General features: G+C 36.6%; 1 protein-coding gene across 2 annotated transcripts in view; it reads left to right on the plus strand.

Moving 5' to 3' along the window:
- srgap3 (SLIT-ROBO Rho GTPase activating protein 3) overlaps nucleotides 1-25700 on the plus strand; it is an 88968-nt gene that overhangs the window by 48347 nt on the left and 14921 nt on the right. Inside the window, exons 5-18 of one of the 2 annotated variants that reach the window (XM_039689239.2) lie at nucleotides 2665-2850; nucleotides 6884-7012; nucleotides 10015-10236; nucleotides 10632-10733; nucleotides 14416-14613; nucleotides 15103-15187; nucleotides 17236-17263; nucleotides 18980-19082; nucleotides 20763-20823; nucleotides 21464-21541; nucleotides 22342-22476; nucleotides 23183-23288; nucleotides 23983-24210; nucleotides 24800-24873. In XM_039689239.2, the coding sequence (XP_039545173.2) occupies nucleotides 2665-2850; nucleotides 6884-7012; nucleotides 10015-10236; nucleotides 10632-10733; nucleotides 14416-14613; nucleotides 15103-15187; nucleotides 17236-17263; nucleotides 18980-19082; nucleotides 20763-20823; nucleotides 21464-21541; nucleotides 22342-22476; nucleotides 23183-23288; nucleotides 23983-24210; nucleotides 24800-24873 (1735 nt within the window). Of the gene's footprint in view, nucleotides 1-2664; nucleotides 2851-6883; nucleotides 7013-10014; nucleotides 10237-10631; nucleotides 10734-14415; nucleotides 14614-15102; nucleotides 15188-17235; nucleotides 17264-18979; nucleotides 19083-19598; nucleotides 19630-20762; nucleotides 20824-21463; nucleotides 21542-22341; nucleotides 22477-23182; nucleotides 23289-23982; nucleotides 24211-24799; nucleotides 24874-25700 lie in introns of both variants that reach the window. The other variant, XM_039689240.2, reaches the window with a different exon arrangement.

A 25700-nucleotide genomic window follows, 5' to 3' on the forward strand; every position in this document is an offset into this window, starting at 1 on the left:
AGGGAGGGTCGCTGCAGATGAGCAGTGAGCAGACGCCTGCAGGCTGGCTGATTTAATAAGCATTTTATTGAAAACATCGTCTGACATGCATCTGCCGGCTATAAGGCGAGGAGTAAAGCAGGGCAATGGTGCAGAGAACCCCCTCTGCTCTGTTCTATTGTTTAAGCAGAGAGGATAATAGGTTGAATTGCAGAATGGGTCACACCAATCAGACACGAGGTTAAATATTTTGTATTGTTGTGAACACCTATGTTATACACAGGGTCGGTGTAATGACGAAACAATCAGATTGTGCCACCAAAAATATATTTGCATTCTTTTAAGGGTAGGTTTTGTTTAGGGGTAGGTATGGACGTTAAAAATATGATGCTAGTAGCACAATCTGACAGCATTTTTCTATCCATTTGTGCTACCTATCCATTTTAATGGGATCCATTTCACACACACAATTAAAAACGATCTTCGACATGCATGTGAAAGACTGAAGATTTCGTTTAGTAAAATTGAACTAAAATAAAGGCATACACAAGCATATTTTCTGATGCTACAATTTGAAAAAAAAAAAATCCACGTGCGACATACAGTTGCAAATGCAAATTTTGTATTATATTTTATAATACAGTAAGTATTTGCAGGCCTGGAGTTGATATCGGAAGATTCGGGAGCTACGATCGGATTGGGTTAAAGTTGCTTAGGGGTCGATTAATAAAATACTGGAATATATTTTTAAAGTATGTCAGTGAGCCTCCGTCTTGTCTTTAATCGTCTTATTTTACGTTAAAATATACGCATTATGAACAAAGAGCCGTCAAAATTTCCAAGCTATTTCCTGTCGACATTTAGTTCTGAAGGGGGTCTCCCACACTCCTTAGTCACGCCCATCCTTTCTCCCCTCGGCTTTTAGATTTTCGGGAAGAAAAAAAATCCACTTCCCCGTCCAAACTTTTAGGATACTGGGTATCAGATTTGCACAATCCAGATGCACAATGCTATGGCATGTTTCCCTCACTCGAAAGCTTGCCAGACCTCCCGCGCCTAGTAACGGTTGCTAAGTCACGATTGGCCAGGAGCGGTTTTCGGACACATTAAGATGAGCTATGATTTCTCCCCCACTTTCTGTCACACACACACACACATAGGCACTACTAGGTAGAATGAAGGAAAGTTAAGGACATTTAGATTCAGAATAACTAAGGAGGTGATAACTTGTTGATTTAAGTTAAGTAATTCCAAATGAATGCCCTAAAAATGAAGGATACTGTAAGAGCTCAGAGCTCCAAAAATAAGCTCATACAGGGAGCTCTGTAGTCGAAGTTAGCAAAACGTGCAGTTTTCTTTGAATCAGCTTTGTGTTTCACACATTTCCTTCAGAATTTCATTGTCTTTAGATCGCCCCCTCCTTCAGCCCGTCATCCCGGGCTTGAGTGGAAGGTCTTGGACTCGTGGTGGAAAGAGGCAGGATTATGGCTGGTATTTCTGCCAAGTTCATATACTCGTGCATATTCATGAGCTGGCCTGTTCTGTAGAGCTGACGGGAATACATCTGATCCTCCTCCCTGGAATGAAACTAGTCTAGAAACCATTTCAATGCAGTCTTGGGATTGAGTTGTTTTGTATCACCATAAAGAAGTATAACTTTTTTTTTCGATGTTATACTTTCTTCTATCTCAGTTTAATGTGCAGAGATGATATTAAAGGATTAGTTCACCCCAGAATGAGAATTATGTCATTTACTCACCTTCATGTTATTCAACATATTATTATTGCAGTCTGTTCACACTGCACTTTTCTATATAATCACTAAGTAAACGCAAACGGTAAAGTAAAAAAAGGACTATACATGTTTCTTATGCTCACCAAAGCCGTATTCATCTGAAAAATACACTAAAACAGTAATATTGTGAAATTTTTCTATATTGTAAAATTGTATTTTATTCCTTTGATAGCAACGCTGAATTTTCAGCATCATTGCTTTTTTTTTTGTCACATGATCCTTGAGAAATTATTCTAATATGCTGATATGGTGCTCAAGAAACAATTATTTTTTATGTAGAAAACAGTTTTGCTGCTTAATATTTTTCTAGAAACCGTTTTTCAGGATAATTTGACGAATTGAATGAAAATAAAATCAGTATTTGTTTAAAAAGGAAATATTTTTTAGCATTATAAATGTCTCTACTGTCACTTTTGAACAATTGAACGCATCCTTCTGAATGAATAGTATCAATTTCTTTAAAAAAAAAATATTTTTTAAATATATATTTTTTTCCTGAAAATATTCCCTTGTTCCATTGGTCTCAAATCCAATTTGTGCTTCCAGTGTTCCAACAGATTTGATGCAACACCCATTATTGTAATTATTTAGAAAATGTGAAAGAAATTGGGCAGTACAATGGAAGATTCAGTGAATAATGTCAATTTTCTGCTTTTTTATATATAAAAAAACAAAACATTTTTTAAATCGCATTTATTTGGAGCAGAATTTTGGACCAATGAGATTTCAGAGTGGGCGGGGCTACCAAATGGAACACAGCACAAATGAAAAATAGCTGCAAAATATCACTTGCCTTTTTTCACAGCAAGATTTTATCACTAGTATGTGTGTACACTATGTGTGATGCTGTTAGACTAGTCTTTATAGTATTTTTTTATATTATCTTACAGGTGATGAAGACTTATCACATGTATCACACGGAGAGCATCAGCGCGGAGAGCAAGCTTAAGGAGGCTGAGAAACAAGAGGAGAAGCAATTTAGCAAATCTGGAGACCTTAACGTCAACCTCCTGCGCCACGAGGACCGACCCCAGCGGCGCAGCTCGGTCAGGAAGATTGAGAAGATGAAGGAGAAGGTGAGATTACTCTTGTGAGCCAACGGCCAAGCTCATAATGCTTGGCAGAGTGACTCATAATGCAAGCCTGTTTTTATAAAACCACAGGGCCGTTGCAACCTAGAATCACATTCATTTCATCTTCTGACACTCTCAAGCAGAATTGCGACCCTTTAAGAGAAATGTTTATCTTATTTCAAGTGGTGTATATATTCTGTGCACAATGGAGGATAGTTAGCTATTTGTCATTACTTGACCCACTGTGATAGGAAGTAAAAGCCTAAATATTCTTTTCTTTTTTTTTAATGCAAAGTGACTTTCAGTACACTTAATAGATAGATAGTCCCCCTGGAAGAACCTTAGGTGAGGTGCCCTTTTTCTTGGTTAAGAGTTCAAGTGCACAACGGGGTTTCCTCTTTGCAAGAATCAAACCAGAAACCTTGCGACAGTAAACCTTAAACTTCGATTCGAAGTGCTAGTGCTTTGCAAGTGCTTTGAATTTGAGAAGCTTATAGAGTGTATAATTTTTGTTAATATTATTATTTATAGATTTACTGTAGTTCATACAGCAGAACATGGCACTGGCAATGTCAAGGTTATGGGTTCGATTCCCATGGAAAGCAGGAACTGATAAAAATGTAAATGCCTACAAAAACGTATGCATAAATGTAAATATAATTATTATTAAACTGATACAGTACATATCAAAGTCATATTGATATATATACGCATATATATATATATATATATATATATATATATATATACAATTTGATAAATTGTAACTAGATTTGTTTCCCAAATCGTGCTGCAAAATATTGCAAAATACATTTAGATGCATTCTCACCTTCTTTTTAGTTCACCGCCTCATCAGCTCTTAAAAACAATGTAGGAACTAAGCTTTAATTGAACCTGATGGATGGGTTTATAAAATGAATGTGGGCTGAGATTTATCTAAGAATGGACAATGAGGTCAGTAAGACTGGAGACAGCCTGGAGACTGATTGGCTGACTTCTCACACAAACCAGATTCAACATTTCAGGTCAGTAACTTCAGCTGTAGATCATCTAATTCGAGCTAATTCATAGCTAGTGATACGCATTCACAGGAAGCTAACTCAAAATGAGGGTGACACTATATGAGGGTGACACTATATGTTGATTTAAATTATAAATCAACATACAGGAATATTGTGCTTTTCACATGAGGCCTTTTTCATGTGAATGAATTCTGTGCCTTCAGCTAGCCAGATAGCTCTCTCTCACTCTCACTTTTGCTCTTTGTGCCGCTTTCTTTCTCCCTCTGCTGTTCTCTCTCTCTCTCTCCCCCTCCCTTCCTCCACTTTCAGGCTGCATTGCGTAGAGATGTTGGCATGAAAGCCACTCAGCCTCACACTATTTATAACCATGGTAGCCATGGATGCTCTGTGTTTCTCTCTGCAGCCTGACCTGATTCTGCAGACTCGGTCATGATCTTAGCACACCTGCAAACCTATACGGCCTCGATGGACTATCAATTACTCAAGTGTAGTTTGATCATGGGGAAATACATTTTAAATTGCATTGAGAGACTGCAATTATAATGCAAAATAAACCTGAATAATTGAAATTGGAGAATGATCAGAATTGTGCAGCCATAGATTTAAGATTTAGATAGTTAAAAAAAGGTGAATATTACAAACCAAGAATGATGAAACAACATACACTGTATAATTTATTCAGTTTATATTCTGGAACCATAAACACCACCATTATTTCAGGTAGTATTTAAATTTACTCGCGATCACTATATACAAACCCAGCTAATCATTGTGGCACAATGATTAAAAGGCCTTATATCTAGTAATAGACTGTTTAAGTTTAAATAATAGTCTGCACCATATATTGCTCCTGTCATAACATATTCACACAACAGTGATTGTCAACCACAATGCATTTGATCAGTAGTTCAAGCATTCAAGCATTTGTACTTGAATGTGTGCTGGTGTTTGTTCTTCGTTTAAGGATTTTTTTTTAGTCAATACAATTATGTAGCAGTCAGCTGTCGTTAATGGTACTAGAGCAGCTGTCTGCTATGAGTACTCAAGGTTTTTGATGAAAAATTCAGCAGGACCCAGCTGGAACTCATAAGCAGATGAGACCCAGGCTGTATGTCCTGTTTCAATTCACTGCAGTGTTATTTTAGCGTCATTGATATACTATTATAGTTTTAATGTTTATTGTAGTTACTATTAATTTTTTTGTTTGATTGGTAAATGTGCACTCTAAAAAAATGCTGGGTTGTTTTAACCCAATTTTGGGTAAAATATGGACAAACCCAGCCATTGGGTAAAAAATGTAATTTAAAAATGTAACCCAATGGCTGGGTTTGTCCATATTTTACCCAAAATTGGGTTAAAACAACCCAGCATTTTTTATAGTGTGTATATATATATATTTTTATTAAGTTTTCACTTTTAGTTTTAGTTAATGATAATAACCCCAATTCAGTGAAAACTCATGTTATACACTGCATGAGATTATTCATTCTCTCAGAATGTAGACTTTTTATATGTGTTTGTTGTTCTATGCCTTTTACGTACTGTTAAAAGTTGTAGGCTGCTCATTCACAGCTTTTAACCACACTTTCTACTTTATTTTAAAGGTTTTGTTCAAGGTTATTGTGAGTTATGATATATGTACACTCCAAAATATATATTGTATTGTGTTTTTGAGGAGTCACTTCGATGTAATCGAGACTGGAGCTAGTTTCCTCAATGGAGAGTTGTCACAAGGGCTCAAACATGGCACAAGGTCATGGGTTCGATAACCTTAAATGTGTACCTTGAATAAAACATAAGTCACTTGGGATAAAAATGTCTGCCACATAAAGTACATAAATGTGAAGGTCAATTTTGAGTCAAAGAAATCGAAAATAATAATGTTTTCGCAGATTCTATCCTACAAAATAAAAAAAAAATCATAATATTTTTATAATAGCCCCTGGGTAAACAAGAAAATAAAATTAAACCACTCATTCAGGGAAGAGTCCTTGTGAAGGTAAATGTAACTCAAGAAGTGTTACATGTATTTTATATGTTTTAAATAATTTTATTGTTCATTTAATTAATTTATTCCTGTATTCATGTATAAATAATGTTTTAAATTGGTTGTATATTGATCTTTTAGCTGTTAGCTAAAATAACATTTAGAATATATTGTAGACATGTTTTTTTTTTTTACCTCATTCGAATATTTCAAGCAACGGTATTCCTCTTAAATCAGTGTCAAGTTTATATTGTGACGACGTGCCACAACAAGCCTCGATCACCACATTGCTGAAAACAACCACTGTTGGGGAAAGTTACTTTTAAAAGCAATAGTTTAGTTTTGTTTGGTAAATAAATTGGCTATCTTTTGACTAAATTCTAACATCCCATTTTTTTGTCACAACCTTGGTTATAATGTCATAGCCGGGTTATAACTTAAAAAAAAAAGGTGAGTTGGTCAAAGTGCTTTCCATTCCATTTGTAATGCGTTACAATATTGCGTTACTTCCTAAAAAAGTAAGTAATTTCATGACTTTTTGATACAAAAGTACAAAAGTATTTTTGGCAAATATAAAGGCCCTTTCACACCAAATGTGAAATGAATAAGCCTCAGGTTTATAGAAAGGCAAATTCACACCTGTACAGCGCTAAAACAGACCTTTAAGCTGTGCTGCCATTCTGAAGAATAGGACGCAGTAGTAGAGAGTTCAACAATATAATACTTAAAATACTTTAGCAATAAAAACTAAAAAAATAAACACAAATATTTAAATATGATGTTTAGCTAAAGTCATTTTTATCGGATCATAAAAGGTCAGCTGCAAAGACATTGGTAAATAAAGTGAGATTAAATGTATATTTGTGTTATTCAACATTTAATTATTGCATTGTTCATTCATATTTTGTTATAAATTTAAAAGTAATGCTTTACTTTACTAGTTGAAAACAGTAATCTGATTGCGTAACACTGAAAAACGATTTATTATATTAACCGATTTCTTTTTCATTTTGTTTCCTTCTTCCAGAGGCAAGCCAAGTACTCGGAGAACAAGCTGAAATGCACAAAAGCCCGCAACGACTATTTATTGAACCTGGCAGCCACCAACGCCGTCGTGGCAAAATATTACATCCATGATGTTTCGGATATGATTGATGTGAGTATGCACAATGAGGCATGGGTTTGTTTGTGTGTGTATCAGCTGGGATTGAAACAGTTTTACTGATGAGGGCTCTGCTCCATCTGTTTCTCTTTGCATTATGGGTAAAGTGTCTGCTTGTTAATATGGTTTGTCTCATTTCTTTTCTCTAAATGTTTTTGTTTTGCATCATTCTTATTGAATTGGATTTGTGTACTGATTTTATTCCTCACTCTCTCTGGTATTTGTGTTTTTATTGAAATATTAATCACCATTGCTGTAACCTTCTAATCTGTTTTGCAGCTTTGTTCGGCTACACAAAGGATGATTAAAACTATTATTCTGCAAAACCAGAATGATTTTTTTTTTTGTCAGATCTATAACAAGAAAATGGAATTACCAGCTTAATTGCACATAAACCTATGATCTGGATTTAATTCACAAAATATTGTTGCATATACAACAACAGGCTTTCTGTGGCACTGGTATCATCCTATCAAAAATATGCTGAGACTGAATTGTTGATGTGAAGTATACTGAAATATTTCCCCTCCTGGCTTGTCTCTGCTGTTTCTTTCATGTTAGCATCAGTATGCATACTGTAGATAAACCAAATCTCTGTAACTTTTGCTGAGAGATGCAAAGAGTGTCACATTGTTGTCCATCAATACGCCTCAAGCAATTTCCAAAAATACAAACCCACACACACAGTTGTACATCTGATAACAGCAAAAAGGCGAAGAGGAAACCTAAGCTATTATAAATAACTTTTGAGCCAAGATATTTTCCTCTATGCAAACTAGCAGTCACATAACGTATTCATATCGTTGTATTAACTGCTTTGTTAGGGAATGTTGTATTGGACAATAAACCTGTAGGCTTTTTCTATACTTTTTGAATGAATTTGAAATAGAAACAAATGTTAATCTCTAAGACAGTTGACAGGTTGAAGTTGTAAGAGCTCTGTAAGGGCTCTCAGTTAGGTTGTTGACATAGGTTTACCTTTAAAACCACTAATTGGTAGAAACCACTGAACCAAAACTCACAAACTCCCACACCCACCACTGGGTATAGAAATTCATGTGGTACTTGTGGTGGCCTGTCGTGGTGAATCAGGATGCCGTGTTACCTTGAACTTTTCCAGGTTACCTTATACCAGAAATGTAATATTTGCTAGCCGATTCGAATGACCACAACCCATAGTACTGGTGCTTCAAAGAAACCAGGAGGGCTTTACATACCCTCTGTTAAAGGGATAGTTCACACAAAAATGAGTTCTGTCATCATTTATCCTCATTTACCCTGTCGTAATTTGGTTTCTCTGTTGAACACAAAAGAATATATTTTGAAAACTACATTAGACCCCACTGACCTTTATCGTATGTGGACTATACATTTTTTACCCCATTTCAAATGCGGAACCCTATACAGATACAAATTATTTTTGATAAGACAAACCTTTATTTTAAAGAGTGCATGGTCAGAAGTAGGGCAAGTCTGTCATACTTAAAGGAGTAGTTCACTTTTAAAAAAAAATGTTGCTGATAATTTACTCAACCCTATGTCATCCAAGATGTCCATGTCTTTCTTTCTTCATTCGAAAAGAAATTAAGGTTTTTGATGAAAACATTCCAGGATTTTCTCCATGTAATGGACTTCAATGGGAGCCAAACGGTTCAAGGTCCAAATGAAAGTTTCAGTGCAGCTTTAAAGGGCTTTAAACGACACCAGACGATGAACAAGTCATGACTCGAAAAAAGATTTGTTCATTTTGATGAACGAGTTTGAACAGGAGAGTCACGAACGCTGATTACAGAACAGAGCAAGGCGAGCATTTGTGTTTATAAAACTTAAATTTTTTATTTATTTTTTAAATGGCCAATCTTTTCGCTAGATAAGACCCTTATTCATCGTCTGGTGTTGTTTAAAGCCTTTTGAAGCTGCACTGAAACTCTCATTTGGACCTTGAATCGTTTGGTTCCCATTGAAGTCCATTATATGGAGAAAATCCTGGAATGTTTTCATCAAAAACCATAATTTCTTTTCGACTGAAGAAAGAAAGAAATGGGCATCTTGGATGACATAGGGGTGAGTAAATTATCAGCAAAAGTTTTTTTTTAAAGTAAACTACTCCTCTAATAGTTTTCAGAGAGACTGACAGTGATCCGAAGGTAAATTCATCATGGCAAAACTGTCTAACTTCTATACACATTAGCAATGTTGTGGTTTTCTGCTTTAGACTGAAATATGTTTGCCTCAGGGACAATAGTGGTTTCAGCATTACTGATGGACACAATAAATACCTTTGAAATGTCTGGATGTACTTCTATTCATGGTTATGATCTATGGTTATTTGCAAATACTGAGAATTAGCACCATTGCTGTTATTAGACCAAGAATATGAAAGTACAGATATAAACTTTGAGCTTTTTACAAATGTACACCTACATCTCCTGCAGCTTTGTAATGCTAAATAGAGTATGCCACAGGCTATGACCGTGTTGTGTTTGCACTCAAACACTTTAGAGCATAATATATGGATTTACAGTCCAATAGAGCAGTATCTCCCTCATCACAATGACTCACAGAGGTTTAAAGTTTCCCTCAAGCAATTTTAAACTTGCTCCACGTTGCTAAAAGAGGTTAGTTGCACATTTGTTGCACGTTTAAACTAATTAGCTAAGATATCCCACTGCGCTTGTTCTTCTAATTATAGATACTGACAATCTCGAATCTACACAGGATAAATTCACTCATTTACATCGCGCCATTTTAATGACACTTCTATCCACGGAGACACAGGAGATGCTACCTGTCTTGCAGTTTGTCTTGCCAGAGTGACATGTGAAATCTCAAGACTGCTAAAAATAGACATCACCATAGAAACATTTTGGCAAATAAAATTTCATTTACACTGTCTTCATAGGAAGAAAGATCGGATTGGTGTTCATCTAAATGTCATGCAGGCTCGCTGTGAGATATTTGATCTCTTTCTTTCATTTTTCTTCTTCTTTCCACAGTGTTGTGACCTCGGATATCATGCTAGCTTGGCGCGCACATTAAGGACGTATCTTTCTGCTGAGTATAACCTGGAGACCTCTCGCCATGAGGGTCTGGACGTCATTGAGAATGCTGTCGACAACCTGGACCCTCGCAGTGACAAGCACAAGATCATGGACATGTACAATCAGGTGTTTTGCCCACCCATGCGCTTTGAGTTTCTGCCGCACATGGGAGATGAGGTATCCATCCTTCAACTTACTCAATAGTATCTTATTAACGGAACAAGTCAACCAAAAATGAAAATCCTGTCATTATTTACTCACCCTCATGTCATTTCAAACTCAATGACTTTCTTAAAGTTGAGTTCTTTGATTATCCTGGCCACTTCTTTTCAATATAATGAAATATTTCATAAAAATACCATAAAACAATCAGTGCAAGCTGTATATTAGATTTGCATAAAAAAAATCGTCAGGTTTTTTTTTTTTTTTTGGGTTTAGAACCAAAGAGAGTAAGCGATGACAGAATATTTATTTTTCACTGAACTATTCCTTTAAGAATAATGCAATACTAAATGTTTAGTAAAGATCTAAGCCATGTCAAGACATTAATGTATGATGGTGATAAACTTCAGGTGTGCCAGGTGAGTGCGCAGCAGCCCGTGCAGACAGAACTTCTCATGCGTTACCACCAACTGCAGTCCCGCCTGGCCACACTCAAGATTGAAAACGAGGAGGTAAGAATAGACAGTTACTACATTCAACATTTTATCATGGACATCATCATGCTATTCAGCCTCAGATGTTACACCCACAAGACCGTTCACTGACTGTGTGATGCATATTGCACACTAACATAACAAGGTTTTACAAAATTGCTACTGTAGCTCTAATGTGATTGACTGGTTTTATCGAATTTCCAAAAAGGCAGGGTGTGCAGGTCTTTATCAGTCTGCTGGGTAACTTTACCGAGACCGTGCCAAGCAGCGACACTGAGCTACACTGGCTACAATAGTCAATTTAATTTGTGGATTATATAGTTCAAGGCATTGAATCTTGAGAGCTATTCAAAGTTTGTTAGAGCACAACTGATATTGCACTTTGTTCTCAAAGTCATTTGAGATTTCAGATTCAAGCCCACCTCCAAACATACAGAAAAACTGATTGGTTGATTTACCTTGCCAATCAGAGATGATCCTGTCTAAGTGGGGTTATGTTAGAACAAGCTACAAAGTAGACCCAATACATCGAACCCATAAGATGAAACATGAAGATCGTAATATACCCTATTATTTTGCTCAGATCATTAAAGGAGAACTCTGGCGCAAAATGAACTTTTGGTCTAATAAAACATTGGTTTTCATGACAGTCGAATGTTAAGAGTTTTATCTCTAAAAACTGTCTAGCGTATAACACTAGTAATGGGGGCATTTACTAAGTAAAAAGAAATCGCTAGTTTATACCACTGACAAGGCTCAAAATAGCCCCACACTAACACAGGAACATAATGAGGGTCCATACATGCAAAACGAAGCATTGAGAACTTTGTAAGTGTACAGACCGTTTGATAAGAAGATATTTTATAAAGACAGTTCACTTGGTGTATACAGACAGGAGCCATCTTGGGGAAACAGTCTCAACAAGCCGAAACACGAATGACGTGCCAAGTGAGCTGAACTGTATGAAGTTCAGCGAACTTCTAAACTGTATGAACGGCGTTCGTGGTTCGACTTATCGAGTCTGATTTCCAAAGATGGCTCCTGTCTGTATACACGAAGTGAACTGTCTTTATAACTGTATATAAAACTCTTTACATTCGATTGTCATGAAAACAAATCTCAGAGAACAGTTGACTAGGTTCCAATGTTCTAATAGACCAATGGTTCATTTTGCGCCGGAGTTCTCCTTTAAGACATTTCACGGTCAAAAAATCCAATCAATAGTGTAGAGATATATGAAGCATGGCTCACACAAGTCACTTTTAGACCAAATAGCTTTCTGTTGGTCATTGTGGCAAATCCACGAAATCTATTACCTATACTCGAAATTTCAGATCATGTGGATTCCTTTTGAAATTAATCCAATTTTCTTTGCGAAAATTGTAGGAATATGACTGCACCTTTATTACGAAGATAAAAAATGTGTCATTGTTAATCTTTGAAGGAAACAAATGTCCTTTTGGGCTGATGTCATCACGCCCTCTTATAATTTCCAATCCCTCCACTTCAAGCACTTGACGTCATATTATAGCAGTACAATAGTTTGCGAACTTCAGTTCCTGTTGACTTTAACACCTGCTGGGGCAACCAAATGCTTTAGAAACTGTTTAGTTTTATTTACACCTGCTCACTAAGATTCATCAGCTTTTTTAGTGTGAGTCACAACTCTGCAGAAAGCCCAGCTGCCTCTCTCACACAAGTCTTTAGCACTCAAAGAGCCCTCAGCTTTGCTGACATACATTTTTTTTCTGCCGTTTTTAAAGTACTCAAGAGAATACTTCAGCCTAGCAATCAAACTCATTGCAATTTAGTCCATGTTTCCTGGGAACTGTGAGTGTATTTTAGTGTACTCATCTGTTAATGGTGTTTCTTTTGGGAAGGTTCGGTTTTCTCTTTGTTTGGTCTTTAGTGAGGGTAATTCTTTGTCTTGGGAGAACGAATACAACTCAGGCGCATTACCAACCAACTACTGTAAGTGTATGCAGGTGCTAATGAACTTTATAATTGCTCCCGACTGTGTGTATTGATGACTTCATCTTGCCCTTATCACTTTGTGTCTCATAATCAGCTAGTAATGGATGATTTTGTGTCATGTAGTAAATGTGCCACATTAATCTGTGAGGGCCTGGGGCCAATTTAATTTACACACCGGTCACTATGATCTTTGGTCCTGGGAGGATCCTGAAGAAATCAATATGATCTTTTTGAGGGAATAGAGGTTTAGGAAGTTTTCAAGCTGTATACCACTGTACATGAAAAAGATTCGTTCATTTTGATGAAAGAGTTCGAACTGGAGAGTCACAAACGCGCATCTCAGTACCGAGCAAGGCGAGCATTTGAGCTTATAAAACTTAAACTTTGTTATTTATTTATTAAATGAACGATCATTTTGCTTGATAAGACCCTTATTCATCGTCTGGAATCATTTAAAGCCCTTTGAACAGTTTGCACTGAAAGTGTCTTTTGGACCTTGAATCGTTTGGTTCCCACTGAAGTCCATTATATGGAGAAAAATCCTGGAATGTTTTCATCAAAAACATTAATTTCTTTTCAACTGAAGAAAGAATGACATGAACATCTTGGATGACATGGGGGTGAGTAAATTATCAGCAAAAGGGGATCAAATTTGGTTCCGATATTTGAGCCAGCGTGTAGTCTGGGCAATTGCTCAGTTTTGAGGTTTTAAACAATTTACCTGCATAAGCATTCAAATAGGCTGCAGCATACAGTGGGATTATATGCATCAAAGTGACACGTACTGTAGATGCTTTTGCAGACATAAGTTTGGAGCTTATTGCACACTTTTTTTCTTTCTGTGATTTGTTTTCTCATCCAGTGTACACATATTTTGAGTCTTTCAATATTCTTAAGCTCATATTGTGGGTTTGAATATATCATAATGCCACGTACCTGTTATTGCAAACCTGTTATTGCAAAACAATAAGCATTTTTTTTTTCAACTACAATGGGCACAGAAAATGTTATTATAGAAGTTCCCACTATACAATTTTTTTTTATTTCAAAAGAAACTTACTGTGGAAGCCTCTTTCTGCCTCATAAAAAAATTAAAAAGGAATTTACATCTCATTTACGTGTTTTCAGATTTATTTTTTATTTTAATCTTTTTATTTTTTTGCTTTGAGACTGCTTTAAATTCATGAAGAGACTTTTGCCGGCAAACCATGAAATATGGTGTAAAAAAATAACTTGGGTGTCATTCATGAAAAATGTCATTCCATTTTATTTATGTCACTGTCAGGGGTCCAGAAACATACACTACCATTCAAAAGTTTGGGGTCAGTAAGATTTTATGTTTTTGAACAAAGCTCCTTTTGAAATTACAGTAAAACAGTACTATTCTGAAATTATTACAAATTGAAAGTAATTGCTTTCTACTTGAATATTTTTTAAAGTGCAATTTATTCCTGTTACAGTTTTTAGCATCATTATTCCAGTCTTCAGTCTCACATGATCCTTCAGAAATCATTCTAATATACTGATTTGGAAACATCTTATCATTGTTGAAATCAGTTTTTCGATTTTAACGGTCACTTTTGGTCAATTTAAATGCATCCTTGCTGAATAAAATAATTGATTTAAGATTTTGCACGCTAGTGTAAATCTCTTATGTAACTTATATTCTAAAAGTTCATACTGATCTTTTCTTCACCTTACTGAGTCCCTGCTATGCTTTAATTAGGTACGCAAGACCTTGGATGCCACCATGCAGACCTTACAAGACATGCTGACAGTTGAGGACTTTGATGTGTCAGACGCCTTCCAGCACAGCCGATCCACAGAGTCCATTAAATCCGTGGCTTCCGAGAGTTACATGAGCAAGTTAAACATTGCTAAGAGACGAGCCAATCAGCAGGAGACAGAGGTCTTTTACTTCACTGTGAGTTTTCTCAGGCTCATGACATATAGTAATATATGCAATTAAATGTGATTTAAGTTATTGACGTATGTATTTTATTCGATTGTCAATCCTAAGTATTAGTTGTTTCAGACATAAGAGGGCAAAACCCGATATCTTTCATTTATAAGTTTAAGCCCTGGTCCTCAAGATCTCTGGACTATCAGTAGATCTTTTAATACATGGTTCTCATCAGAGTTGTCTCTGCCAAACACTGATATGAAAGTCTACTCGGCCTGTCCTATCTATCCAAACTTAGTCATCACACATGAATCCGCAAAACATTCGTGACAAGGCATATGCCTCACCAATGAGACGGAAATTAAATCCTCCTATCGGAACAGATTGAATTTGCAGCGTGCAAAGTTCAGCGAAATCTGTTCTTTGTTGCCCACAGCACACATCACTCCCCAGTTTTAGTCACATCCCATTAAAATCATTAGCTCACTGACGCCTTCATCTGTGTTGCAGAAATTCAAGGAGTACCTGAATGGCAGTAACCTCATCATTAAGCTGCAGGCCAAGCATGACCTTCTGAAACAGACTCTGGGGGAAGGTGAGTTGTCTGTTTATTAAATAAGTTTCTCTCGGTCTCTGGAAATGCTGGGTGTCAGCTAAGCGTCTGGCGCTTAATTGCAAATTTGGTCACTGTTGGGTGCAAAATTGAAATTTGTAGCTGCACAGCGAGTTCAAGAAGTTGATATCTAATCAATGGTTCTGAGCTAATTGGACAAGACCTACAGAAGTGATATCTAAAAGTTTAAGACCAGACCACTAGCGAAAATTCTTCTTTTCTGCATCAACTTGTCTTATTGAAAGCTGGTAGATGAAAGTTTGGGTAATTTTCAACCAAATATTTACAGTAAGTATCACACCTATATCCCAATGTGTATCGCCATAGTCAATTTAGACCTGTAGTTTGTTAATAAAAATTGGAGGGGGGCAGATAAAACTCTGTTGTAGATTTTGTTGATTTATTAGATACCAGTGCCAAAGACTTTCTTCTGATAAATAATAATGTTTCCGTCAAAGACCTTTTTGAAGCAAATGCCTCAAGAAAATCTCTGACTGATTGTTATCTAATAATCAGTGTTTTAAAAGAATCCATTTAACTGATTTAACAAAAAAGTTAGACTGCCATTGTTCGCATATTCGTGTTAACACGCTTCCTATTTGTTTTTACAAACTGAAGGTTAAATATTTTCATTTGGTAAAAATTACCTTGAATATTCCTTTAAGTCTGAGCCCTTTTGTTGTCAGATGATTATAGAGATCCTTCTTTCACGGCCACATTTCCCATAAGGCCTCTTGTCACTTCTGTTACGGGCAGTTTACACCCAATCAATCAGCTAGTGGCACCAGGGGGGAATTTCAGCAGCTGCCTGTGCGGCAGCTCATAATCTAATGACGGCTCACTGTGGGACGCCCCAGCTGAGTCCAGCCATCTATGTATATGATAGCTGACCAGTCCTGGCCTCTTCCGCTCTCCAGACTGTGTGCTCAATTACACTTCACCTCTTCGTCTGAGTAACCAGGCTAGCCAAGGTGTGTGCGTTAGTTTGTATTGTAAGCTGCATATGTATGAGTTTATCACATATGGTTGCTGCAGGTACCGCCCATGTTTTTAAATTATTCACCTAATTGACCCTCAATCCAAATAACCCTAACCCCCTAACAATCTAATTCTCTCCGTGGGTTGCCATGGCGCCAGCCAACTGGCTTAAATGCTCACTCTGATGTAGAAAAATAAACTGTCTCTGTTTGTGACTGTCCTGTAGGTAAACCAGATCCGCCCTAATCGCTATCCAGAAACGTGTTTGGAAAGGATTGAGATCATTTTTTAACCCCTCAGCTGGCAAGACAAAAAGCCTTTCAGTTTTTGAAACGATTTTAGAGGGCAAAGCAAAGGCACACGGGAACCACTCCATTTGATATGCAGATTTAGTGAAATGAAATGATTTGAGGGGCCACTTCAGATCACTAAAGTACCCATGTAAAAACATTAGTGGTTCCACCTCATTACATGGCGAATCAGAATTGAAAAAACTTGATCTGTGTTAAAGGCAGGTGCTCTTGAGATGTGTAATTTTTGGTCTTTTTACCTCATTTTTCCCCAAAGTGACATTTAAGATTTAACAGTTTTACATAATCTGGGATTTTTGTGACATTCATGTGTGTTTTGGTTTGTGGGCATGTGTATTTTTCATTGTTTGTATCGTTGCGATATCAGGGAACCCTTTTGGGCGCACTGAATATTAGGACAAAGAGCTTTCGCTCAGTGTCACCAGTGTGAAATGAATCCCTTAATGCACACCCACTCTTTACATATCCTCATACACACAAATACAAACACACACACACTCATTTAGGCTCTTTTAGTTCCCTTATGTGACCGTCTGACACCCCGCAGGGCCCTTCCGAGGTTTCTACGGTGACCAGTGCTCCTCTTTGTCCCAAGCGCAACCCATTCATCTTGCCTTCAATAGTGTTGGCCAGTCTCACGATAGCCCTCAGTACACTCTGACCGCGCTTTAGAACCCTGTGCATGAGATCATACTAATAATGACATTTCTGACTCCTCCCTCTTTTATCTCTCATTTTCAGGAGAAAGAGCTGAATGTGGAACTACAAGGTAAGAGTTCTGATGATGGTGAAATTCCCACTTTTCAGAAGCAAAATAAAGGTTCTTAATTGGCATCTGTGATTGCATGAAGATCCATGGAACATTTACATTGTGTGAAACATCTTTTATAGTGGGAAAAGATTAAAATATTCTTTGCACTAAACAAATTTTAACTGAAAGTTTGTTTGGGGAACCCAAAATTGCAACGCCGCCCAAACTCCATTTTGGAACCTTTATTTCCAAGATTGTATTGCTGTGAAGATCCCATTTTGGTACCTTCGCTTTTAAGATATTCTCTAAGCTTGCTTTTGCTACAATATCTAAAGTTTGTTCAATTAAATGGTCTCTAAACTTGTCAGGCCGTGGGGTCATTATACTTTTCATCCATATTCCTTCTCAATATCCATGATTATTCTTTTAAATAAAAAAAGTTATTTTTATCACAATCACAAATCTTTTAATGGAATATTTAGACTAAAACGAGGTAAAAAACATTATTTGTCGGTCCATTTTCTGCAGGTTCAGCTGAGAAAACAAACTCTAAATCACACAACAAGTTCTTGTGAAAGCAAAAGAGGGAACATAAAACTTTTTTTTTGATATTTCTCAGCGGTCAAAAGGGGACTTGTCCTCAAGCTGTCACTGGCAGGGGCTCAACTCTTGCTGGGTTATCCAGAATGTCCTCTGACAGTCTGAGAATGCTGAGAATAGAGCCTTCCTGGTAAACAGATGCAGACCTGTTTTGACCTCTCAGTTGGATGACATCTACCAGTGTTGCCATTGATAATCATATGCCCTTTACTTACATTTTAAACTGAAACCCACTCTATACTATTACGCAATTATGTAGCTGCGAATGCTTGGCCGACACATATTATTGCAGCAGCATATAAAATTGTACTTGCGTAGCTAGTTGCATATGAAGAGTTCAGATGCAAAAGCCTCTAAGTGCCATTTGAAATTTTCTTCTAAAATGATCATTTTTATCAAGCTTATATATTTAAGTTCAGTAATTTCACTTAAATGGCGATGAAGATCACCTATTAATTGTCATTTAAGTGAATTTACTGAACTTAAATATACAAGCTTGATAAAAATGGTCATTTTAGAAGAAAATTTCAAATGGCATTTAGAGGCTTTTGCATCTGAACTCTTCATATGTATTCAAATACTTATATACTTGTTTCAGACCTAAACATTAAATGAAGTGGTATTTGGTCACAATGTCTATGCTTAAGAATGCATAGATTCTCTATGGACATCCAACTCGTCCATCTCTGGTAATGATTAATCACATAAGCAAATATAAACAACAGCTTGCGCTATGCCCTCAGAATTACAGCCAAAGTGCAGAGCCATGTCATGTTTGACTTTGATTGCATATTTACTAATCTGTCACAACAGGAATTGTTTCAATAAGGGCCCGATTCAGGGGTCCTACAGGGAATAGAAAACTCCCTGCAGTTGTTATCGGTTAATTTGAGGTCAAAAGCATTAGGATGTAATTACGATCTTTTAAAAAACAACAATGAATGCCTGTTGCTTATTTAAACCCTTCATTATTGTCCGTTTCCTCCACTGAGACAAATGCAAGAGTTAATGGCACGATTGTGTAGACAAGAAAGGGTTGCGCTGTACAGATTTAAGGTCTTTGATATATACTTCAGTGATTCAGAGAGAACTTTGCTTGTGTTTTTGTTCCATCTAACCATCTGCATTCCTCAGACCCCCAACCCTTCCCCCGAAACCACAGAAATTGCGGAAACCAAGGCCTCGTTCCATCTATAACCATAAGCTGTTTAATGGCAATATGGAGAGTTTCATTAAGGTACCCACTGACTTCGGTGCTAACAGTGCCCTCTGGTGGGCTGGAGGGATGGCTGAACCTCTGTCTATCTTTTCTGACTGACTCATGCTCTCACACCCTCTATTTGCTTCTGTTAATTTCCGTCTTTCGCCAGGTGGCGATGATGCAGATGATAAGGGTGGCAGCTGATGCCCTCCTGCCTTAGTAGAGATTCAGCAGGGCCCATTAGTTGTTAAGGAACTGCTTTTTTGCTTAATTTACGCAATTAAGTGGTCGATTACCCATTAAGCTTAAACTATTTTGTTTAAAAATACATTTTAAATAGCCGAGAAAATGAACTGAAGGGCATCACGTTCTCCACACGTCTCCCTTTACTGCATCTCAAGCCATTTCAGCAGCCGTCTTAATGCTATTCCACCCAATCACCACAACGACACTGTCGTCTCCATGGCAATTCTGTCGTCCCTTCCTCTCTAACTGTGATTTTTCTCACCTCTTTCACTCCTCTGCTCTGCTGTACGCTGCTTTGTGTCCTAGGGGAAGACGGAATGCTCGTACCCGCAATCAGGTACTGTAGAATAGGGCCAGCCATGGACTGTCTTTACCTTTCTGATAAGGCTGTAATAGATTTGCTTAGACAAATGGCTTGTCTTTGTTTCTTTCCACAAGAGTTCAAAGAGAAATTCTAATGAGCTTTAGGATGAGTTTATTACTTTTAATACATTTTTTCTATTGTGTAATGCTCTCGAGGACGGACAATGCTTAATGCTTTGCTTTTTTCTCTACTAAAACAACCAAAAAAAGACTACTTTTTTGTTTTGTGGATATATTACTTGTTTTTGAAGCATTTCGAAAATTGTTTCTTTCTTAGAGGTGCACCAAACAGTTTAGCCATTTAAATAATTTTCACATATTGATATGCAAATAAATATTTTTATTTTGTTACACAATTACTGCTGTCAAATCAATTAATCGTGATTAATCACAACTAACATAAAATTATTAAATATATTATGTGTATACACACACACACACACACACACACGTGTATATATACTGTATATATAAACAGTATTTACACACAAACAAACTTTTATGTTAGATGTGATTATTCGCAATTAATCGAAATGACAGCACTATACACAATAAAATCAAAATAATGTACACTCAAATGAGATAAAAAAGCTATTTTAATTTCTTTATTCATATTCCCCAAGAAAGTATGTCACTTAACATGAATTACAGAGAAAGTAATGGCCCAATGATGCAGGGTTATCATGACTGAATGTCATATTAATCATAATTTTAGCTACTATTATTAGTACGTTTCTTTTAAATCAGGGGAAAATGTGCAGGTGCACCTTTAATAGGATAGTTCACCTAAAAATAAAAGCTCAATTTTGTCATCATTTACTCACAATGTATGACTTTCTTTCTTCTGCAGAGCACAAAAAAAAAAGAAAATTGGGCCATAAAGTGAAAGTTAATTGGGTCCATTGTTTGACTTACATTGTATGTACAAAACTGACTTTAAAATATTATATTTTGTTTTCCCTGAAAGAAAAAAAAGTTACAGGTTTGGGGATTACATGAGAGTGAGTAAATAATTTCAGAATTGTCATATTTTGGTGAACTATCCCTTTAAATCTCAGTCGCTGCTTTAAAACTGGTGCCATTTTGTAATGATTGTTGTCATTTCAGGATTCAGGTCAACCCATTCCTCTGGTGGTGGAGAGCTGTATTCGATACATTAATCTATATGGTAAGCGGTTCAAGGAAAGGTCACTAATTGATTGCAGATAAACCTGCTGACTCAGGAGCTACTGGAAACCATTAGAGAGCTCTCCAAAAACAGCACAGCCCCCTTATCATTCAGAGAGCGATCAACACTCTGAACCACAGAGACACAGATGCTAATTTGAATAAGGACTCATCTGTTGTAAGTTTTAGTGATCCCGTGATGCTTTCGAAAAAGTTCCATATAAAGTCCATCTGTCAGGGTGAAGCTGAAGTCAGAGAATTTAGAGAATGACATCGGTTTGGCTGCTAAATATGCTGTGGATAGATGATTTATTATTCTGCTAGAGACTATAAATGTTTATGGATGTCAGGGCAGAAAATAATAATGCTATAAACTCTCAATTCTCTGTGCTGCCTCGAAGATTGCTAACAGGGACGTAATCTACTCTTTCTGTGAGATTATTGCTTTAAGATGTAACAGGTTTTCCTTCAGGATCTAGTGGAATCTTAGAAAATGCCTCTTTAACAAAACTCATATGTGCCAAAATAAAGGATCCCTTAGAGGGGAATGTTGCAATTTCTTCAGTGCTCATCTTGTTTTGAACTAAGATAATGCAATATCATGTCTTCACAAGTTGTTTCTATTTATTTTCCTGTGCCAGGGCTGCAACAACAAGGCATATTCCGAGTTCCTGGATCTCAGGTGGAAGTCAATGATATTAAAAATTCATTTGAAAGAGGTTAGTCCCCCTAAACATGAACTGTAATTCATTTCCGGTTCTCTTTTTTTGTACTGTATCTGAACTGTGAATGTTGTTTTCTGAGGGTGAAAATAACATCATAAAATTAGATTTGAAAGCAGGTTTCAATTTGCAACAAATTGGTTCTACATTTAGCTCATGTTTGCAGATGCAATCATGGGATTCACATATGGTGTCCGTGTCTGTCATTTCTTGGGCTTTACCATTATCGAAATCGTTCCATTACACTCAAACATTCACTGCCTAGAATTTCCCAGAATGCACCGTTGAAAGTGTGGGTTGTTTGGTATATTCTCCCTTTTTTCTATTTAAGTAAATTGTGAGAACATGTACAAGATGAAGTACTTTTTTACAATTTTAAACATATTGGAACATTAGCATTAGCAATTTTAGACCCACATAAAGGTCTAAATCAGATTGTAACATTAGAAAAGAAAAAAAAAGACTAAAGCATCGCAAGCAAATAAATATAAAAAAGGAATAATTAGTCAGATATGGAGGACGAGCGTATATATCTACGAGTGAGATGCAAGCTAAACAAATGGTAACAGAAGAATATCAGTCCTAAAAATTGTGCAGTGACCTTGTTGACAAATAGCTATGTGCAACCTTGTCACAGGCAATTGAATCATCAGCATCCCAATATTAAGTGGATCAAGGTGTCTGCTGGTGCCCAAAGTGATTCATCATATCATAGGGAATTTAGGAGTGGAATAAGATGAATCTCTTTTTTGTAGACTCTCTTAAATGACTTGTTTAATTGAATTACAATTTTTCAGGGGAGGACCCACTGGTTGATGATCAGAGCGATCAGGACATCAACTCAGTGGCAGGTGTTCTTAAGCTGTATTTCAGAGGGCTGGAAAACCCTTTGTTCCCCAAGGAGCGTTTCCTGGATATGATCTCCACCATCAGTGAGTGTTGCATTTAGCTCAAAAGCTGCATTTACACTGCAGGTCTTGATGCCCAAATCCGATTTTCTGACTTTATCCGATTTTTGTTGACGGCCCGCTTACATCATTTTTTAAAAGTGACCTGTGTCCGATTTTTGCATTTACACTATACACTGCTGGAACTACCAAATGTAGACGTTCTGACCTGGAAAACGGAGTAAATATAATTTTGTTTTGTTTTTTATTTTGTTTTTATTGATCAAAAGTGACAGTGAAGATATTTATATTGTTAGAAAATATTAATATTTCCAATAAATGCTGTCTATTCATTTCCTATTCATTAAAAAATCCTGAAAAAAGGTACAGAAACATGAAGCATCACAAATGTTTTCCACTTTGATAATATGAAATATTGCTTCAAATCAGAATATTAGAATGATTTCCGAAAGATCGTGTGACATTAAAGACTGTAATTAATGTAATGATTAATGATGCTGCATTAATGATGATTGCATTTTACAATATATTAAAATAGATAACTTATTTTAAGTATATAATATTTCACAATATATCTGTTTTTACAGCCATTTTGATGTATAAAAGTCTTCTTTCAAAAACACTTTTACAAAATCATAACGACCCCAAAGCTTTGAGCAGTTTGTACATTTTGAATGTGGAGCTGTGGGTTGTTTTATTCGAATGTTGGTTTGTCTGTTGCTTGTTTCAGAGCTTGAGTCATCCGTTGAAAGAGCCCACCACATCCAGCAGATCATCGTCACCCTTCCTCGCACCGTCATCATTGTCTTGAGATACCTGTTTGCTTTTCTCAATCAGTAAGTGGCCGTTTCGTGTAACATACTTTGAACCAGCGGATCCACAATCACACGCACACATACATTCTCAAAAGCGGGAGGCTAATCTTTAATTTTACCGCACCGTCTTCAAAGCTTCTCTGTATTTACACTGTAAATCTCCTAGTAAATCACCATTAATATGAATAGCAGCAGTCTCAAGCAAAGACATTTATTATATATACAAAGAGCTATTCAACTGCCCCCACTGTTCTTGTCTAATTTATGACCATGTCTGTCAAGGAGTGCTTTAGAGAATATTTACGCTTGGATAAAATCCATCCGTCTGTACTGTACTATACCTGTCCTCTTCTCCTGGCTTTTTATTGATGCTTCCTGTCCTCCCCCTCCCCCAGACCAAACAGAGAATTTGATTTCACATCATGAGTTTTCCTTTTGACTTCATCCCCTTTTTCATTTGCTGTCGGTGCCCGCACCTCTTGCAGCTGTGAACTTCACTTCTTCTTCAGTCGAGAGATCCAATGAGAGATGAGCTCTGCTCTGTTGAACGATAATGCACTGTACATGAAGATGAATTCTCTGGAATAAAGTTATGAATGAATTTATTGAAATAGACAGCAGGTTTTTTTTTTTTAAGTTACTCCTGCAGTATTACGTCATGTACTAAGGAAACATAAAGCTTTTTCTCTCTCTGTCTGTCTCTTCATCTTTCTAGTCTGTCACAGTACAGTGATGAGAACATGATGGACCCATATAACCTTGCCATCTGCTTTGGACCCACTCTGATGCCCATTCCGGACGGTCAGGACCCTGTGGCCTGCCAGGCTCATGTTAATGAGGTCATTAAAACCATCATCATGCACAATGAGGTCATCTTCCCCAGTCCACGAGAGCTGGACGGCCCTGTCTATGAGAAATGCATGACTGGAGGAGAGGAGTACTGGTGAGCTCGAAGATTTTAGCTGGATTTTGTTGTTACTGAGGAATGTCATAATTTCTCCATTAGATCCAGCTGTGGCTTAACCTGAGCTCTACGCCAAATGAATGGGGAGTTTAGCACTCAGGTCACATGACGATGAATACCTTTGGATGACTTTTGGAACCTATTGCTAAAAGCAATATTTTTACTTATAAAATGTGATTGAACACTTACAAAAATGATTGTAGCATTACAGTGGTAGTAAGTATCAGATGGGAATATAATATTGCTCTAATAGATTAGCAGATTAATATACCATGGCTTTCACTAGATATTCCAGGGCACTTAATGGAGGTTTGCTTTGATTATATTTAGTAATAAATGCAAATAAAGTGTCGTTCAAAAGATTTGAAAAATCAAAATGTGACTCTTGTGAGTTTTAGTCCTCTATGCTGGTCAAACCAGTCTTTAATATTGATACTAACTAATGGCGTGACATTGCAAAAGTCTAATTGCCATGTTTTTTCCAATGCTGGCATTATCACATGTGCAGCTATTGTGCTTACTGTGTTCTTAAACGTCTCCCTCTCTTTGTGTTTGTATATTCACACAGTGACAGCCCTCATAGTGAACCAGGCACCATTGATGAAGCAGACAACTGCACCGAACCACACACAAGCGATGATGGTACAGGCATTTTTTTTTCATTCATTGCTTTATACACACTCTTATTATTGTCTCTTATGGAAGGATGTTGTATTCAATTCTATTGCATTAGAGACCACAAATAATCCAAAGCAGAAATCAGCATTTGTGTTTTTTTAGCTTAGTCAATAGAAGAATAGAATTGAATAGAATATATTCTATATATTATATACAGTCCGATTTTTATGCCAGCATTTGGAGTGAATGGAATCAACATTCATCTTGTGTTATTTTGAAGATGATGTTCTGATTAGCATTGCTCTGTTGTGCACTGGCTGACCTTTCTCTCTTTCTGTGTGTGTGTGTATGCGCACATGCATGTCAAACACCTAATTGACATCAGATGTCAAAACTGGCATTGAAACATCTGGGCCATATTCAGTTTGATCTAAACAGTTGATATACAGTATATATATATATTTATACAACCAGAGCCAATATGGGACTTTGACTGCTAATTCTGTATTGGTGTCGTGTTTTCCAGTAATACATCTAACCGTCCTAAAATGAAATGCATTTACTTGAGCAGCAAAAATGTCTCAGATGTTACATGCTTTCAGCAAGTATGTCAAATTAAATAGATTTTTATAACCCCTCTGGTAAATAGTTTGTTCTTATTTTTTGTATTAATAAAACATTTCCATTTGGGGTAAAAAAAAAAAACAACAACAACAAAACAAAACGTAATTTATGATATATTCTCTGAAACCAAGTCATATTGTCATTTTTGTGTGTACATTTTTGCTTTCAAGAAAGTTTATTTTTTTACAGGAAAACTAAAAAAAATACTGATTTAGAAATGCGTCATA

Source organism: Pimephales promelas, chromosome 8 (assembly GCF_988280905.1).
Source record: "Pimephales promelas chromosome 8, fPimPro1.hap1.1, whole genome shotgun sequence".
Taxonomy (NCBI): Eukaryota; Metazoa; Chordata; class Actinopteri; order Cypriniformes; family Leuciscidae; genus Pimephales; species Pimephales promelas.